Source organism: Anolis sagrei, chromosome 11 (assembly GCF_037176765.1).
Source record: "Anolis sagrei isolate rAnoSag1 chromosome 11, rAnoSag1.mat, whole genome shotgun sequence".
In the NCBI taxonomy this organism is placed as follows: Eukaryota; Metazoa; Chordata; class Lepidosauria; order Squamata; family Dactyloidae; genus Anolis; species Anolis sagrei.
The window spans coordinates 26256840-26276464 of NC_090031.1; the positions used below are offsets into that span (position 1 = coordinate 26256840).

At 43.1% G+C, this 19625-nt stretch overlaps 1 protein-coding gene across 6 annotated transcripts in view; it reads left to right on the forward strand.

Annotated features, from left to right (window-relative positions):
- The window catches only part of RAP1GAP2 (RAP1 GTPase activating protein 2), a 150094-nt gene extending 133122 nt beyond the window's left edge, over positions 1 to 16972 (forward strand). For all 6 annotated transcript variants that reach the window (XM_060756949.2, XM_060756955.2, XM_060756951.2 and 3 more), the window contains 8 exons: positions 3621 to 3758; positions 4125 to 4243; positions 5876 to 5989; positions 6330 to 6447; positions 8577 to 8703; positions 9076 to 9152; positions 11026 to 11064; positions 13446 to 16972. In XM_060756949.2, the coding sequence (XP_060612932.2) occupies positions 3621 to 3758; positions 4125 to 4243; positions 5876 to 5989; positions 6330 to 6447; positions 8577 to 8703; positions 9076 to 9152; positions 11026 to 11034 (702 nt within the window). In that variant the 3' untranslated portion in view covers positions 11035 to 11064; positions 13446 to 16972. The remainder of the gene's footprint in view (positions 1 to 3620; positions 3759 to 4124; positions 4244 to 5875; positions 5990 to 6329; positions 6448 to 8576; positions 8704 to 9075; positions 9153 to 11025; positions 11065 to 13445) is intronic.
- Positions 16973 to 19625: the final 2653 nt, after the last annotated feature.

Below are 19625 nucleotides of genomic sequence, written 5' to 3' on the forward strand. Positions count from 1 at the left end.
TTTCATATTTTTCCCAATTTCTCCCAGTTGAAAGTAATGTTGTGAGCTTTAGCCCAGCTCCAGAATCCATTAAAGACTTTGGACCCTCTCCCAGTTTGATGTCATCCAAAGATTTGATAAGTAAACCTTATGTTCTGTAATCAAAGTCATTGACAAAGATGTTAAGCAACACTGAGCCCAGGAGAAAACACTAGTCACTTCTCTCAAGGATGAAGAGCTGATGAACACGAATCCATCTCAAATTCCTTCCATTATCTGACTCATGTTCTTGAAATTGTCCTCCTCTGTAGAGGCATGTCATTCATCTTGCCCTTCCAGAAGAGTCTGCAGTGTTCTTTCCAAATATGTTTTGTCCTCCCTGATAAATTGAAGGGTAGATATTTATTTATTTACAGTATTTATATTCTGCCCTTCTCACCCCGAAGGGGACTCAGTGCAGATCACAGAACACATGCAAACATTCAGTGCTGGTTATACAATTACAAGACAGACAATATAGAGGTATATATAGGCTTTCCCATCTTTCGGCATCTTGGAGGTTGTGCTCAGTTCTGCCCACAAGGAGGTGGTGTTGCTCCATCTTCCCTACCAAAGAGCTCTTTTGTTTGTAAACTTCCTCCTTTTTGATAGAATCACCATGCCTAAATACCTCCCCACTTTTAGGGCGGTCCCGACTTATCTACTCGCATTGCTGTTTTCAATTCATTAGGTGGACAGGGAGCTGGGCTGAAGGTCAGGAGCTCACCCTGACCTGGGCTTTGAACTGCCAACCTTCTGGTTGGCCAAATTTACTACAGCTGGTGATTAACCTGCTGTTCTAAAGCCTGGCCCAGATACACACAGGTTACAGACTATTGCATCGTTTCTCCTGGAAGGGATACCAGGTTGCACTTCCTGCAGGTGTTATTCTCCTATTTTCTGGTCTCCACAAAGTGAGGCAAGAGCTATATATCGGACCAGTGACTGCTAACCAGTAGCAAAGAAGAAGCCTTGCCCTTTTAGATCATGTGTTCAGGGAAGAGCACACACCCACAACAAAAACACCCATGCAAGATTTTACATGCATCTATGAATACATAAGAACATAATTATGTAAACTTGTCCAGGCGATCTTTTGGAGTTAAGCCGTCATGAACAGCTTATATTACTGCGCTTCAAAGGTTTAAAAGCCTGCATTGATGTAGACCTAGGTAGCCTTTGTAAAGAAAATTTTAATTAATGGAACATAGAGGCAAAAATGTGAGCATGGGTTCAACCCACTTCCCTGTGTCTAGAGATTCTTGGGAGGCATCCCATAGTGATAACTCACTATTCATTACAATAGCGTTGTTTTATTATCTTTTCCCTAGACTTTCCGGCAATAATTATTGGGGTAAATTGTGTGTCCTATGGCCAAGTCTACATCCCCTAAACCAGTGGCTCCAAACCTTTTTCATTGACAAGGGACCACTTGACCAGGGAGAACTTTGACCAGGGACCACTTGACCAGGGATCATTTGACCAGGGTTCACTTTGATCAGGGACCACTTGATCAGGGACCACTTGACCAGGGACTACTTTACCAGGGACCCCTTGACCAGGGACAAATTTGACCAGGGACCACTTGACCTGGAACCACTTTGACCAGGGACCACTAGACCAGGGACTACTTGACCAGGGACCACTTTGACCAGGGACCACTAGACCAAGGACTACTTGACCAGGGACCACTAGACCAGGGACTACTTGACCGGGAACCACTAGACCAGGAACTACTTGACCAGGGACCACTAGACCAGGGACTACTTGACCAGGGACCCCTTGACCAGGGACCACTTTGATCAGGGACCACTTGACCAGGGACCACTAGACTAGGGACTACTTGACCAAGGACCACTTTGACCAGGGACCACTTGACCAGGGACCCCTTGACCAGGGACCACTTTGATCAGGGACCACTCGACCAGGGACCACTTGACCGGGGACCACTAGACCGGGACTACTTGACCAGGGTCCACTAGACCAGGAACTACTTGACCCAGGGAACACTTGACCAGGGATTCTCCTCCTCTTCCCCGCCAAAGCTGTGTGTTTATCTCGTATGTTATGTTTATATTTGACTTATTGTTGTTTCTAATTGCTGGAATTTTCCAATTGTGCTAACAACAACAGCAATAACAACAACAATAATAGAACAACAGTAGTGCAGGAAGGCAGGATTACCAGTGAAACTACGATAGTGCGATAATGAATTGGCAAATCAGTGCAATTGCGCTACTAAAGAATGTTGTGATATAGAAGTTGCTCAACATGGTATGTATCTGCTATCAGTGATGACGTGATTGTGAAAAGCACATGTCTGTGTTTTAAATGGATTAAGAATCAGATGGTTTTTCCTGTAATAGGCGATCCCTCGTTGTCTGAGTAGGATTGTCTTCCAAGATCAGTGTACTGCCAGTGGGTCCGTAGGTGACTGTGGAGCCCTATTCTTGATCTGCATCTTCTCCCGCAGTGAGGGAATCGGTTTCCAGGTGGAAGGAGGTCCTGGTTGGGATTGGCTTGACACCCTCTTGGCACGTTTCTCTCTTTCGCCCTCCATTCGTGCCTCTTCAAATTCTACAGCACTGCTAGTCTCAGCTGACCTCCAGCTGGAGAGCTCAAGAGCCAGGGCTTCCCAGTTCTCAGTGTCTATGCCAGAGTTTTTAAGTTTGGCTTTGAGCCCATCTTTATATCTCTTTTCCTGCCCACCAACATTCCGTTTTCCGTTCTTGAGTTTGGAGTAGAGCAACTGCTTTGGGAGCCGGTGGTCGGACATCCGGACAATGTGGTCAGTCTAGCAGAATTGATGGTGGAGGACCATCACTTCAATGCTGGTGGTCTTTACTTCTTCCAGCATGCTGACATTTGCCTGCTTGTCTTCTCAAGAGATTTGTAGGATTTTCTGGAGGCAGCGCTGATGGAATCATTCTAGGAGTTGCATGTGACATCTGTAGACAGTCCATGTCTCGCAGGCGTATAGCAGGGTTGGGAGGACAATCGCTTTATAAACAAGCACCTTGGTATCCCTACGGATGTCCCGGTCCTCAAACACTCTCTGCTTCATTCGGAAAAAAGCTGCACTCGCAGAGCTCAGGCGGTGTTGTATTTCAGTGTCGATGTTGACTTTTGTGGAGAGGTGGCTGCCAAGGGAGTGGAAATGGTCAACATTTTCTAATGCTCTACCATTAAACTATATTTCTGGCATTGGAGAGGGATTGGCTGGTGACTGCTGGAAGAGCACTTTGGTTTTCTCGATGTTCAGTGACAGGCCAAGCTTCTCGTATGCTTCTGCAAAGGCGTTTAGAGTGGCTTGTAAGTCGTCTTCTGAATACACACAGACAGCATTGTCATCAGCATATTGGAGTTCTATAACAGATATTATTGTAACCTTGGTTTTAGCTTTCAGTCTGCTGAGGTTAAATAGAAGAGGGGACAGAGTTTGACTGGTGTTATTTTGGTCCTGTATTTGCTTACCCTCTTTGTGCAAACTTTGGAAATAACAGAGCTGGCACTGTTTTTTCCCTCTAAGGATGCATCCAGAGAACACATTTCTATCAAATGCAGATCTTAATCTTTTATCTCCGTCTGCTTCTACTTGTCAGAGAGCTATTCGAGTCCGGAGCCACTCCATGGAAACCATGGTTGGAAGCCAGAAGAAACACCAAAGCGGAGGGATCCCGGGAAGCTTGAGCGGAGGGATTGCTCACAACAGTGCCGAAATTACAAAGACCACCTTCTCTGTATGTATCAAACTAATGAAGATGTTCTCATTCATATTAAGAGATGGAAAGAAATCCCATTCAACTCATTGGAGTAGGAATTGAAATGTTTTTGACAAGAAAATATGCATTTCACTGCAAGCATTTGTGAAATGTTTACCGTATATACTCATGTATAAGTCAAGGATAATTTCTGCTCAACTGTAAATTCTATCCACTTCTTCCTTACTTCTTTGGGACTTTAGCATTGGGTTTAATTATAGCTGTATATTTATTCCTAACTAGTGTATCTGTATGTTACTTAACACACATGTATGTTACTTAAACTCAGTTTGTTAGAACAGAAAAGAATATTTTTCTGAGTGTTTTTCTCCTTTGTCTTCTCAGCCTCCAGTTTCAGTGGCAACAGCCAAAAATCAATCAAGGAGTCCCATCAAGCGGCGGTCAGGATTGTTTCCCCGTTTGCACACTGGGTCCGAAAGCCAGTCAGAACCCCGGGCCCGATGGTAAGTCAATAAATAAATAGTGCCCTCAGCCCTAGTGAATGTAGAAGGCTGTATATAGAACTCCTTCTCTCATGGTGGGATCATAAAACTGTAATTTGGGATAAGGCTGTCCAATTCTTTCTTTCTTTTTTGTTGTGTCAAGAGTGACTTGAGAAACTGCAAGTCGCTCCTGGTGTGAAAGAATTGGCCGTCTGCAAGGATGTTGCCCAGGGGACGCCCAGATATGTTGATGCTTTACCATCCTTGGGGGAGGCTTCTCTCATGTCCCTGCAATGGGGAGCTGGAGCTGATAGAGGGAGCTCATCCGTGCTCTCCCCGGATTCGAACCTGCGACCTGTCGGTCTTCAGTCCTGCCGGCACAGGGGTTTAACCCACTGCGCCACCGGGGGCTCCATCTACCTTCTTCAGTGTAAATGTGCTTACGCTTCCTTCCAATAATAATAAGAGTAAATTAATAAATGTAATAAAAATAATAAAGAGAGTAAAATAATAAATACAATAATAACAATAATAAATAGAGTAAAATAATAAATGTTATAAAAATAATAATAGAGTAAAATAATGTAAATGTAATCATAATAATAATAGAGTAAAATAATACATGTAATCATCATAATAATAGAGTAAAATAATGCAAATGTAATCATAATAATAAATAAAAATAATAAATGTATTAATAATAATACTAGAGTAAAATAATTTTGAACTGTGGTGCTGGAGGAAAGTTCTGAGAGTGCCTCAGACAGCGAGAAGATCCAACCAGTCTATACTTCAAGAAATAAAGCCCGACTGCTCATTGGAAGGAAGAATAGTAGAAGCCAAGATGAAGTACTTTGGCCACATCATGAGAAGAGAGGAAAACTTAGAGAAGAGAATGATGCTGGGGAAAATGGAAGGAAAAAGGAAGAGGGGCCAACCAAGGGCAAGATGGATGGATGGTATCCTTGAAGTGACTGGATTGACCTTGAAGGAGCTGGGGGTGGTGACAACCGACAGGGAGCTCTGGCGTGGACTGGTCCATGAAGTCACGAAGAGTCGGAAATGACTGAACAAATGAACAAAAGTAATGTAAATGTAATAATAATAATAATAATAATAATAATAGAGTAAAATAATACATGTAATAATAATAATAATAGAGTAAAATAAGGTAAATGTAATCATAATAATAAATAAAATAATAATAAATAATAGAGTAAAATAATGTAAATGTAATAATAATAATAATGGTGTAAAATAATACATGTAATAATAATAATAATAATAATAATAAATAGAATAAAATAATACATGAAATAAAAATAAAAATAACCCAGTAAAATAATAAATAACTTTGACTCGAGTATAAGTCGAGGGGGTCATTTTCAGCCTTAAAAAAGGGCTGAAAAACTCAGCTTACACTCAAGTATATACAGTAATTTATTTATATGTTCTTTGTAGGCATTGAATGTTTGCCATATGTATTGGAAACTGCCCGGAGTCCCTTTGGGGAGATAGGATGGTCTACAAATAAAGTTTCATTATTATTATTATTATTATTATTATTATTATTATTATTATTGGAATTAAAAATCAACAGTCTAAGGAAAGCTGTGTGAGGTATTCACCTGATCTCTTTTGGTCTCTCCATAGTGACAGCGGCTCAGGCACACCAAAGACCCCGGACGGAGGACATTCCTCCCAAGAGATGAAGTCAGAAGCTTCCTCAAACCCAAGCTCTCCAGAGATCTGTCCCAACAAAGAAAGGTAAGCATGATGGAGCAAACTCGGGGTACCAGTGTTCGGGATATAATCCCATCATTACATTGCTCCCTATTCTACAAGTTTGAGGAGCACTCTGTGAAAGAGACTTCACTGCTATTTGGATTCCCAGCAGCATTACAGTCATCACAAGATCTTTCAATAGTAATGTGAGCTCATATTCATTGTTAAGCAAAATAAATATGAATTGAATATTGCTTGCAATGCATGGTGGAGCAATCCGCCAGGAAATTAAAAGGACAAATGGCAGGGTGGGCATCTTGAAACTTCCTGTTCAGAAAGAAAGGATTTTCTCATCTTCTGATTTTCTCTCTCTTGCTGTCAGGCCGTTCATTAAACTCAAAGAGAATGGAAGGGCAAATATCTCCCGCTCCTCTTCTAGCACCAGCAGCTTCAGCAGCACAGCCGGAGAGAGTGAAAACATGGAAGAATACGAAAGTGTGGTAATGCAGATTTCTTTTCTTGAATTCATTGGATCTAATTTTCTTGATGCTAAAGCAGTGTTTCTTAACCTGGGTGTCAGGACCATGTGTGTGTGTGTGTGTCGCAAGGCGGTTTCAGAGGGGTCACCAAAGACCATCAGAAAACACATATTTCTGATGGTCTTAGGAACCCCTTTGGCAGATAAGGCTGAAGATCTCTCCGCCTGTTCTTCTCTTCCTTTTTGGAAACAGATGGCGAATCCTCCCACCAAAAACCCTCCTCTGCTGTGATTGGCCAGTCTCTCAGACAGCTTCCCAGCCAAGGGAAAGGTTGTTTCTGAGACTTCAAGCGGGGAGGGAAGAGCAGGCGAGGTCGGCGCATGGCAGTGTAGTACACATGTGCAGGCGAGGGAGAGCAGGCAAGGCTGGAGGGAGGCTCACACCAGGAAGTCCCTTCAAAGCATGAGGGTGCTGTGTGGGAAGTTTTGCCCAATTCTATCATTGGTGGGGTTCAGAATGCTCCTTGATTATAGGTGAACTAGAAATCCCAGCAACTACAATTCTCAAATGCCAAGGTCTATTTTCCCCAATCTCCACCAGTGTTCAAATTTGGGCATATTGAGTATTCCTAACAAGTTTGGTCCAGATTCATCATTGTTTGGGCAAAAGTTTGATAGCTGGGACCCTACGCATAGCTGGAACCTGTATGCTGGTTGCGCAACGCGCGTCAGAATTAATGAAGAGAAGTTTGCTTGGACTGCTCCCAGCTGCTTTCTTCGAAGGGTGGAAAGTGTGCTGGTGACTGGGGAAGGTTTTTACAAAGCCCTAGTGTGAACAGAGTGACAGGAACTGGATTCCCCGTCTTCCCCTCTTCTTGTGCTTTCCCCCACCCACTTTCTGACAGTGGAGGAGCCGGGGCTCCGGAAGGGCAGGACGTGTGAGCCATAGACCCCCTTCTCCTCCCTCCCTCGCAGCTGCGTCTCTCACTCAATGCACTGTCTTGCACACATGTTCCCTTCATGAATTCTGACCCAAGGTGTGCAACCAGCGTAGGTCCCAGCTATCATACTTTTGCCATTGTTTGAATTCACAGTGCTCTCTGGATGTAGGTGAACTACAACTCCAAAACTCAAAGTCAATGCCCACCAAACTCTTCCAGTATTTTGTGTTGGTCATGAGAGTTCTGTGTGCCAACTTTGGTTCACTTCTATCATTGGTGGAGTTCAAAATGCTCTTTGATTGTAGGTGAACTATAAATCCCAGCAACTACAACTCCCAAGTGACAAAAGCAATCCCCCCAACCCCACCAATATTCAAATTTGGCTATATCAGGTATTTGTGCCAAATTTGGTCCGTTGAATGAAAATTCATCCTACATATCAGATATTGACATGACGATTCATAACAGTAGCAAAATTACAGTTAAGAAGTAGCAAAAAAATAATTTTATGGTTGGGGGTCACCACCACATGAGGAACTGTATTAAGGGGTTGTGGCATTAGAAAGGTTGAGAAACAGTGCTCTAACAGTAGCGTATTCGCAACCTGTATAAGCTATGCTTCTCCTTGTCTTCCTCATGTTTTGGCTGCTCCAGAACCATTCCTGACCTTTCTTGAGGTCCCAATCAAGGGCTTCTCAAACTCAAGCCAAAATACAGTGGAAGGAATTGATCTGCAAGCTTGGTAAATGAAGGGAATGCTTTGGATGTAGCATACCTTGACTTCAGGAAGGTCCTCCACAAGGTTCCCCATGATATTCTTGTAAACAAACTAGAAAATGTGGATTAGACAACACTACTGTTAGGTGGATTGGGAATTGGTTGTGCAACCAAACCGAAATAATCATTCTGGGGAGAAGAAACTAATGGGGTGCCACTGAGTTCTGTCCTGGACAGAATGCTAGTCAACATATTTATCATTGACTTGTGATGAGATTTACAAGCATAGAAAGGATGCTGAGTATGAAAAGTTGAATAAACTAAGTATCTTTTTTCAAGGGGGGAGGTGGGAGGACGACTGAAGGTAGAAGATGGTTGCATTCTTCAAAGACATGGAGATAAAGTGGATTTGATTTAGCTCTTGGATGACATCTGCTGGGCTGGTTCCTCATTCCTGTCCAAAGACTAACTGAACTCCTCTCGCTTCCCAAAGGGCAGCCAACCTTCCACGGCCTCCTCATACAAGCAAGACGTCTTTATCTACAGCCCATCCCAAAGCATTGAGAATCCAGTTCTAGCATCTGCTTCGACACCAGTGATCATGAACAGGAGTCCCACAGGTGAGTTGTGCCAAAATACTGGTGTTTATTTCAGTATATTATATTTTATATTATGGTGGACCCGTGAATTGCAGAGAGTTGTGAGGTCTCACAACCTCTGAGGATGCTTGCCATAGATGCAAGCGAAACGTCAGGAGAGAATGCTTCTAGAACATGGCCAGACAGCCTGAAAAACCTACAACAACCCAGTGATTCTAGCCATGAAAGCCTTTGACAATACCTAGACGTTGTTTCTAATGTATGGTTTCCTTCAAAGAGCTTGTGTAACTAGTCGTTTGATAAGGGCTTTGAATTCATAACTGTGTATGACTTTTGGTCCGTTTCAGCTCAGTAATCTAAAACAAATGCTGTTTGATTGAATTGCTCCAACAGATCTCAAGAGCAGGAATTCTCCAAGGTCCAATCTAAAATTTCGTTTTGATAAACTTAGCCATTCAAGTTCTGGGCCAGTAAGTATGATGAACAAACTGCCTTGGGGTCTCTGGGATTTTTGAGAGAGTTTTTAACCATTGCTTGAGTCTTTCTCTTTAAGTTGGGAACCACTTGCTCACAATTTATGGGTTGTATTGTTTATTTATTATTCATTTCCAGTACTCATAATCCACCTTTCTCACCCCAATGGGGACTCAGTGTGGATCATAGAACACATATAAGGCAGACATTCAATGCTGATTATACAATGACAAGACAGACAACAGATAGAGGTATATTTAGTTTTTTTTCTTGTCATTCGGCATCTTTTGGAGGCTGTGCTCAGTTCTGGCCATACGTGGTGCTGTCGCCCCATCTCCTTGCTGAAGAGCTTTCTTTATTTGTAAACCTTTCTCCAAAACACCGTGCCTAAAAGAACTCCCCGCTTAATGTGGTTCCTATTCATCCACTCACAAATGGCTTGGGTTCAGACTATTTGGTGAACTGCATCTCCCACTATAGACCACTATAGACCAATTTGGACATGGGAGGAGGCCCCCTTCTCAGTCCCACCCCCGTCCCAAGTGTGGCTGATGGGAATGAGAGAAAGGGCCTTCTCTGTGGCCACCCCTCACGTCTGGAACTCCCTTCCTAAGAAGTTAAAGATGGCTCCCTCCGTCCTCACCTTCAAGAAACAGCTGAAGACGTACCTTTGCTCACTTGCTTACAAGGAGTAGGAACTGGTAATACTACCATTATACCTCTGATTAATAACTACCATCCGTATCCGGCCCTGTTCGCCCCACCAACTCAACAGATATCTTGAGCAACGATCAATCTACTTGCCCACAAGGAACTGGGAAATTGATGCTTCTGTTCAATGTTTTATCTTATGTCTGATCTAACAGGTTCCATTTTTAATTTAATTTGAGTTGTATTATTACATTATTATTATTATTATTATTATTATTATTATTATTATTATTATTATTTATTAACTTTATTTGTACCCCGCTAGCATCTCCCAAAGGACTCGATGCGGCTTACAAAGGCCAAGGCCCTCAATAAAACAACAATATACAATATACAATATACAATTATGTTAAGTCATAATTCATTTTTTATGTTAGGTTGCCTAATTTCGTTACTATGGTGGTATTGTTGTTGTGTTCGGGCATTGACTGTTTGCCTTTTATGTTTGGAATCCTCCCTGAGTCCCTCTGGGGAGATAGGGCAGAACATAAATAAAGTTATTATTATTATTATTATTATTATTATTATTATTATTATTGCTGTTTTTTATGTGCTAGGTGGGCGGGAGAGCTGGGCTGAAGGTCAGGAGCTCACCCTGACCCAGCTTCGAACTGTCAACCTTTCAGTTGGCAAGATTTACTGCAGCTGGTGATCAACCTGCTGTGCTAAAGCAGGTCTTTAAAAAGTTTTAAAAGTTGAGCTTATTAATGCTAATTTAGAAATTTATAGTTGCTAAATAAGACTAGGATTCCATCCAAAGTTTTCAGACCAACACACTTTGACTGACAGGATGTTCTGAGGTTTCCTGAGGTCCACGAGACCAGCACAGATTCCTCTAAGCGAGGATGAACAAAATAAAAGCTTAATGCCGACAAAACAAAAGATGTTTCTGGTCAACTAGACTCAGCTTATGTTAGATGGGGTTATACGCCTCCTTAAGACTCAAGTTCACAAGCTGAGGATGTTTCTTGAACTTAGAGGCCCAGGAGTGTTTTTAACAATGGCCACTTCCTTTCCTGCAAATGTTTTTTTTAATTTACTCCAACAAAGTTTTAGAACTTAAGATTCTGAAGGAAAGGGATTTTTAGAGGGTGCTGTAGAGAGCAAATCCGGTGTGCTTGAGTCTGACTTCAAATACGCTGTCTTCTATTCATACAGGCACACTAGCTGAAAGGCAAGATGACGCACCTGCAAAAGGTAACTGTCTTTTATCCAATCTCACTAATATAGAGAGCATCTACACTGTAGATCTAATGCAGCTTGGCATTGTTGGGCTAATGGTCTTATTCATAAAAGATCCTCCCCATAAATGTACAGCAGAGTAACTTATTAGCAGCAGCATGACCCATCACCAGTAGTCCAAAGTGATAAAAAGAACAAAAACACACAGACCAATGTTATCTCTCCCTTAGGAGGCTTTTCTTTATAGCAAAATAATATGGTTTCACTATTTACAAAAACAAAGTTTCCATAGCACAAATAAAGTACTTTATGCTTCCTTCTTTGCTTCCACACTGGGCTTCTTTCTCATGAAGATAAACAGTTTCGCTCGCACAGAGTCTCCCCTCACACTAAAGTTATACAGCAGCTTCACACAGTAGCTTTTTACACACAGCAGCCTTCACACACAATGGCCTTCCACCTGGGCCTTCCTCTCATTGAAACTTCTCACACCAAGCCTACTCATACGGAAACCTACTAACATTGAGGCCTACCTCACACTGAGGCCTTTCACTCACTGACACCTTCTCCAACTGAGGGCTCTCTCAGACTGAGGCCTTTCTTTTTACACACAGCAGCCTTCACCCACAATGGCCTTCAACCTGGGGCTTCCTCTCACTGAAGCTTCTCACACCAAGCCTACTCATACTGAGACCTACTAACATTGAGGCCTACCTCACACTGAGGCCTTTCACTCACTGAGGCCTTCTCCCACTGAGGACTTTCTCAGACTGAGGCCTTCTCACTGATGCCTTCTCCAACTGAGGGCTCTCTCAGACTGAGGCCTTCTCACTGACGCCTTCTCCCACTGAGGGCTCTCTCAGACTGAGGCCTTCTCACTGATGCCTTCTCCCACTGAGGGCTCTCTCAGACTGAGGCTTTCTCACACTGAGGGCTCTCTCAGACGGAGGCCTTCTCGCACTGAGGCCTTCTCCCACTGAGGGCTCTCTTGGACTGAGGCCTTTCTCCCACTGAGGCAAACTAACACTGAGGCCTACCTAACGTACTGAGGTCCTTCTCCCACAGAGACCTCTTGCAAACAAAGAGATATCTGGAACTGAGGGCTACTAAACTACAGGCACACTTGCTTATACAGAACTACAGCTTTTGCTGAGTAATTGCATTCATTTAACCCTTTCGGTGGTTGACTCACATTTTTGCAATTAAAAGTACCTAGTTAATTTTTAATATTTCTGAGAGGCATCACATTAATTGCCATGGCTCAATGCTATAGAATGCTAGGGTTTGTAGTTTGGTTGAGGCACCAACACTATTTTGCAAAGAAGGATAAAAACTTTGTAAAACTGCAACTCCCATAACTCCATAGCCTTTATTCTCCATTATCAATGCACCTTGACCGAAGTCTAGCACAGTGATTCCCAACCATTTTTTGACTAGGGACCACTTGACCAGGAACCACTTTGACCAGGACCACTCTCCAAAGTTAGTACCAAAAGGGTTACGAATCAGTTTTTGGTCAACTTTAGATTCAGTTTGGTTATTTGGGGTGCTGATTCAGAAAATTGCATTGAAAAGACCACATCAGCTCTAGTTTCTGATACAAAACATAGGCCATCCGGGAGTCGCCATCTGCTTGCCCACAGAAAACCATATTTAATAAGCTTCGGCACTATCAGGGGTTTTGTGAGACCAATAACTCTCATTGCAACTGTGTAGTAATGGTGAGGCCACGGACCATATTTTAGTTCTTGTGGACCACTGGTGGGAACCACTGGTCTAGCAGATTGTATCACTCTCCATCAGTGCAATCTGGAGTCTCGCCTCATGATTATTTGAGGAAAATGGATGCTATCTATCTATCTATCTATCTATCTTCTATATAAATAAAAATGTAATGTTCATTTGTGGGATTAACATAACTCAAAAACCACTGGACGAATTGACACCAAATGTGGACACAAGACACCTTTCAGGCCAACGAGTGACCATCACTCATAAAAACACTGAAAAACACAGCAGAAGAGACTTAAAAAGCCAAAATTAAAAAAACATTACAACGCATGCGCAAAACCATAGATATATACACACATATACACACATATATACACACAAAACACATATACACAGACTGGGCCACAGCAATGCATGGCAGGGGATGGCTTGTGTGTGTGTGTGTGTGTGTGTACACACACACACACACACACACACACACAAGGAGAAATGTGCTCCAAATTTTCCATTGAAGGCTTACAGCCGAAGTTGTGAATTAAGGCAGAAATGGGAGGAAATCCAGTCAGAAAACTGAGAAATGCTTTAGAACAAAAATGGACAGACTCATCCATCTCTTGTGTGTGTTCAATATCTGACTGACTATTACTTTTGTCATTCTTTTGCAGGGCATTTTTGTTCGGAATTGCTTTGTTAAGAGGAGAAAATGCTTTCTCATGACAGCATCTGTTTACAGCCCCCTAAGGATGCCATCCATATTCTCCTAGCGTCCAGCTAGAAGCAAAAGTATGGGCAACTCCTGGAATTACAGATGTGTGGGATGGGTGAAAACCTTCTCCAAACTCCCATTTGTAAGACTGCCATTTTCTTGCTGCTCACAGCCTTGTGCATGGGTCTGTATCACACATAACATGCACAAAGCTGACATTGCGTGTCGTCTTTGAGGCTCAAAGGGACCCCGGGACGGTCCGTGGAATTGTCTCCACTTGACCACGAAGGAACTGTTGACTTCTCTCCTCAACTGGAAGAGATATCACTGAGTCCAAGTTGGTTGTAAGATTCCTCCCAATTCACGCTCCCTTCGTTTTGGGTCTAAGGACATGTATTTTCCATCCTGTATACTCGAATCAGCTTCTTTCTTTGGTATTTCAACGTTCACTGACCTTCTATGTGCTCTTAACTGTAGCTTATTCCTGGAGGAGGTCATGAATGCCACTCTATTGGTGTACCCTTTGACTTGAGAAACCTATATTGGTAACATAATACTGTGACTATTAACCATCTGAGTTAGCTCTATTGTGGGCTAGTTTTTAAAATCCCCTTTGGGTCTTGAGAACCTCAACAGAGGTGCCCTTCCATTTCTCATTCTGATGTATCTCTCCAGACTTGTGATGAAGGTGACTGTAGAGTTTCCCACAGAGTTCATGGGCCATCGGATGCTAACATCTGCTCCAGGCAGGATCTCCAGACTGAGCATCCCCAGCAAATAAAACCCCTATGAATTCATACCAAACATTGGTCATGTCCTGAAAACTACCCTAGTGTTGAATTCCAACCTCAAATTGTTCCAAGTCTGCATCTTCAAGGAGAAGCAGCTAGATAGCATTAAGCTAGGTTGAGGGAACCCCTTTCCTCTCATTCCTGAAGGCCTATTGATGTGTCTGTTTTCTTTCACTCTACCGTTCCCCTCCCATCCTAATTGGTGACGTAGCATGGAATCCTACAGGATACTCTTTTATTTTGGGAAATTTCCCTAAGAATAAGGTTATGGGCCCAGCACACTTCCACTGCACAACTGTGCTATTTTGGGGAATATTCCTAAGAATAAGGTTATGGGCCCAGCACACTTCCGCTGCACAACTGTGCTATTTTGGGGAATTTCCCTAAGAATAAGGTTATGGGCCCAGCAAACTTCCGTTGCACAACTGTGCTATTTTGGGGAATTTTCCTAAGAATAAGGTTTTGGGCCCAGCACACTTCCGCTGCACAACTGTGCTATTTTGGGGAATTTTCCCTAAGAATTAGATTATGGGCCCAGCAAACTTCCGCTGCACAACTGTGCTATTTTGGGGAATTTTCCCTAAGAATTAGATTATGGGCCCAGCAAACTTCCGCTGCACAACTGTGCTATTTTGGGGAATTTTCCCTAAGAATTAGATTATGGGCCCAGCAAACTTCCGCTGCGCAACTGTGCTATTTTGGGGAATTTCCCTAAGAATAAGGTTATGGGCCCAGCAAACTTCCGCTGCACAACTGTGCTATTTTGGGGAATTTTCCTAAGAATAAGGTTTTGGGCCCAGCACACTTCCGCTGCACAACTGTGCTATTTTGGGGAATTTTCCCTAAGAATTAGATTATGGGCCCAGCAAACTTCCGCTGCACAACTGTGCTATTTTGGGGAATTTTCCCTAAGAATTAGATTATGGGCCCAGCAAACTTCCGCTGCACAACTGTGCTATTTTGGGGAATTTCCCTAAGAATAAAGTTATGGGCCCAGCACACTTCCGCTGCGCAACTGTGCTATTTTGGGGAATTTCCCTAAGAATAAAGTTATGGGCCCAGCACACTTCCGCTGCACAACTGTGCTATTTTGGGGAATTTTCCCTAAGAATTAGATTATGGGCCCAGCAAACTTCTGCTGCGCAACTGTGCTATTTTGGGGAATTTCCCTAAGAATAAGGTTATGGGCCCAGCACACTTCCGCTACACAACTGTGCTATTTTGGGGAATTTCTTTGAGAATTAGGTTATGTACCCAGTACACTTCCACTGTACAACTGTGCTATTTTGGGGGATTTACCTAAGAATAAGGTTATGGGTCCAGCACACTTCTGCTGCACAACTGTGCTGTTTTGGGGGATTTTCCTAAGAATAAGGTTATGTACCCAGCACACTTCCGCTGCACAACTGTGCTGTTTTGGGGGATTTACCTAAGAATTAGGTTATGGGCCCAGCACACTTCCGCTGCGCAACTGTGCTATTTTGGGGGATTTCCTTAAGAATTAAGTTATGGGTCCAGCACACTTCCGCTGCACAACTGTGCTATTTTGGGGGATTTCTCTAACACCTGGAATGCCTACAAGTTGGATAGGTGAGTGGTAGTTTTTCTGGACAGCATGAAGGGCTTTGAAATATTTTGTGTATATACTAAGTAGTCAGTGGTGGAGTTCTCATCTTATTTAACTTCCTTCTCAAACTCTATAGCCTTAATGGCTCTCACAAGGGATATCCATGAGCTGCTCACATGTCTCTTATTTCCTTTAAAGCAAGGATGTCACAATCTCATTCCAGATTACCCTATGCACTTGTGTATAAGTCTAGAAATTTCAGTCCAAAAACCAACACCCTGAAATTGGGTCAACTTATCTATGGATCAGTGTGGCTACTGTACCTCAACTCTTGTCAGAAAGGAACTATTCTCTTCTCTGAGTGACAAAATATAAGGGCTTAGTCCCTCCAAGGAGAACCTAAAAGAAGCATTGACCGTCTCTACTTTCTCTATGGCTCCAATTTTGGCCATTGTGAATGTCTAAGTGGCAGTCTAACTGAATTGGCATTGGCACATATCCCTCTCAATTGAACGACTAATCCATAGCTCATATTAAAATCCCCCAAACAGCCCTTGACTTATACATCATGTTGATTTATACACGAGTACATACAGTAAACTTATTTCTATTGGAGTTTGTAATAGGTTTATTGTGTTCTTGAATTACTATTTTTTATTTTGTGGAACAGAAGGAAAAGTGAAGCATGGATTTTTCCTTGTTTTAGGTCTTCACAAAAATAGCATGATATTAACAAGTATATCCTATGAAGGAAAACACGGAATTTTGAAGGAAGCAAAAGGTGATTTTGCACAAAACCTTGTTTATTTCAACCACGTAGGAAAACCTTCCCATTGGTCATGCTCCTAATGTAAAATAAACAAAGATAATAAAATAGGGACTTGTGTATAAAAGTCTTTAAAAAAAGTCTGACAAACAGAAATACGTTTATTTTTTGTGTATTGGAAACCAATGCTTTGTAGCCAATTGCTGATGTACGTTGTAAATAATGTATATTTAATTTATTGCGATAGTAGAATCTTGTATTTGTTATTGTAAAAAAAATTCTAAAGAGGGGGTCAGAAATGTATATTTTGTTGCTTAAATGTGTCTTTGCAAAATTCACAATTGAAAAAAATATTTTGTGTCCATCTGTCTCTTAGTTGTTTTTTTTTAGTTCATTCTGGATCCAGGTCACCCATGCCAGTTATTTGGAAACCCTCTGCATAGGACCCCTCAATTTAATGTGAGAGAAAAGCCGCCCAGGCTTTTGGCAAGTAGACATTTCAACACAAAAAGGAGTTTTCTGAATGTGCTCTGATAGACATCTGCCTAGCACCGCCTACCCATTCACTCCGACACATATCAAAACAGAAGCATGAATGTACAAACTATTAGGCATCAAGGAATGTATGAAAAAGAAGAAAAGAAGTGACTTTGGCTTTGTTTGGTTCAAGTGCCACTGCTTCGGAAACAAACATGTTCCAGATTATCAACATCCTTCTTGAGTTGCTTTGCCCAGAACTAGACATTGGGTTATTCCAGATGAGGCCTGACCAGAGCAAGATAGAGGAGTATGACTTCCTTGATCTAGACCAGGGATCCCCAAACTTAGGCCCACGGGCCGAATTCGGCCCCTCAAGCTTATTTACCTGCCCTCTGACCTAAACTTTAGACTACCATCACCATTCGCTTCCTGTTGCTTCCACCACCCTCTTTTTGCCCCTCTCTTCTCCACTTTGCTCCCCCTCTTCTCCTCTTTGCTCCTCTCTACTCCCCTCCCCTCCTCTCCCCTCCACTGCTCTCCTATCTGCTCTCCTCACCGCTCTTCTCCCCTCTGTTTCGCTCCCCTCCACTCCACTCCGCTCCTCTCCTTTCCCCTACACTTCGCTTCTCTCCCCTCCACTCTACTCTGCTCCTCTCCTCTCCTTTCCCCTCCGCCTCGTTCCTCTCCTCTCCTCTCCCCTCCACTCCCCTCCACTCCTCTCTGTTCCTTTCCTCTCCCCTCCACTTTGCTCCTCTTCCCTCCACTCCTCTCCACTCCTCTCTGTTCCTCTCCTCTCCCCTCCTCTCCCCTCCCCTCCGCTTCTCTCCCCTCCCCTCCCCTCCGCTCTTCTCCTTTCCCCTCCACTTTGCTCCTCTCCCCTCCACTCCTCTCCACTCCTCTCTGTTCTTCTCCTCTCCCCTCCGCTTCTCTCCTCTCCCCTCCACTCCGCTCCTCTTCTTTCCCCTCCGCTTTGCTCCTCTCCCCTCCACTCCTCTCCGCTCCTCTCCTCTCTGCTCAGCTCCTCTCTACTCCTCTCCTCTGCTCTCTGCTCCACTCTTCTCCTCTCCTCTTCTCTGCTCCACGCTCTCCTCTCTCTATTTCCCCACAAAATGAAGGGGATCCTTTCCAACCTATTCTTGCTCCCTCTAAAACAAAGAGAGGAAAGAGGGGGAAAAGAAATAAAAAGCAAAAGAAAGAAAGAAAAGGAGGTAGGAAAAAGAGAGGGAAGGAGATAATGGAGGGAAGGAAGGAAAAAGAGGGTGGAAGAATCCAGAAAGAATGGCATTGTGGTTTGAAGCTTGGACTGTGACTCTGAACCAACTGGGTGACTTTAGCCAAGCCACACTCTCTCAGCCTCAGACGAAGACAAAGGCAAATTTCCTTTGAATAAATCTTAATGAACAAACTCTGTGATAGGGTTGCTTTAGGGTTGCCCTCAGTCTGAAGGCACACAAGAACAGTCCGCCCATCCAACAGTCTGAAGGCTCCCACAACAACAACAGCAATTGCACCACCCAGCAGTCTGAGGGAATGTGAACTGGCCCTCTGTTTAAAACGGTTGATGACCTCTGATTTAGATACTATACTCCTATTACTACCCCTTTGTGAGAATATCTTTGCCACCTTGGCCTTTGCCACCTTGACCCATACACTGATATAAACAGACCATAGGGACGTCTCTGCTGACCCTTTATCCAGTCTGTCGAACTCCATATTCCAGTCATGTAAACAGTTACGGCCAGTTCCATCTTGACCCAATAACTTAGATGGTCCCACAGTCATAGTTTTCTCCAGATTCTGTGACTTTTGTTGTTGTGGTCCAAAACTATATTAACCTGATGTAGCTCCATGGAATTGATTTGCTCAAACCTTGGGATAAAGGGCCAGTGGAGACATGCCCAGCGTCTCCTAATACTTATCTTCAAATCAGAAGTTACATCACGTTCTCCTGGTGGAGGACACCAACTCCATATAGGAAGGAAGTCTATGTCAAAACCAAAACAGCCCGCCTACTCTTGCAGCCAAAACCCCCCAATTCCAATCCTCATTTATCTTCTGTTTCTCCAGCTTATGAGTCTAATTTGCACCCCACAAAACTCTCCGACATCTGTTCATATGACAACCGTCAATTTGTTCATCCTCAGTGACCACCTGGGAAGTGGAGCCACCCAAGAAAGAAAGAAAAGTTCCTAAATACGACAGCTCCAATTTATCTCAACATTTTCTGGCAGGAAGTACTTTCATAAATAACCCATGCGACAGGAAACCCATTTATACTTCTTGGTGGGCTTTTGGAGAGATAAACAGCTCATAATTACTCTTACAGGGGTGATTACACTTCACATCTTTGTTTCCCACTGGGAAAACGAATACCGAGGGGAGCGGAGTGTGTGGACCATCCCATCTGTGCTCCTTTTAATGCTGGCAGATACAAAATCCCATATTCCTTGGATCGGAATTGAGAAGGGATGAATCAGGAGCCACTTTGACCAGGGAACATTTGACCAAGGAAAACTTGACCAGGGACCACTTTGA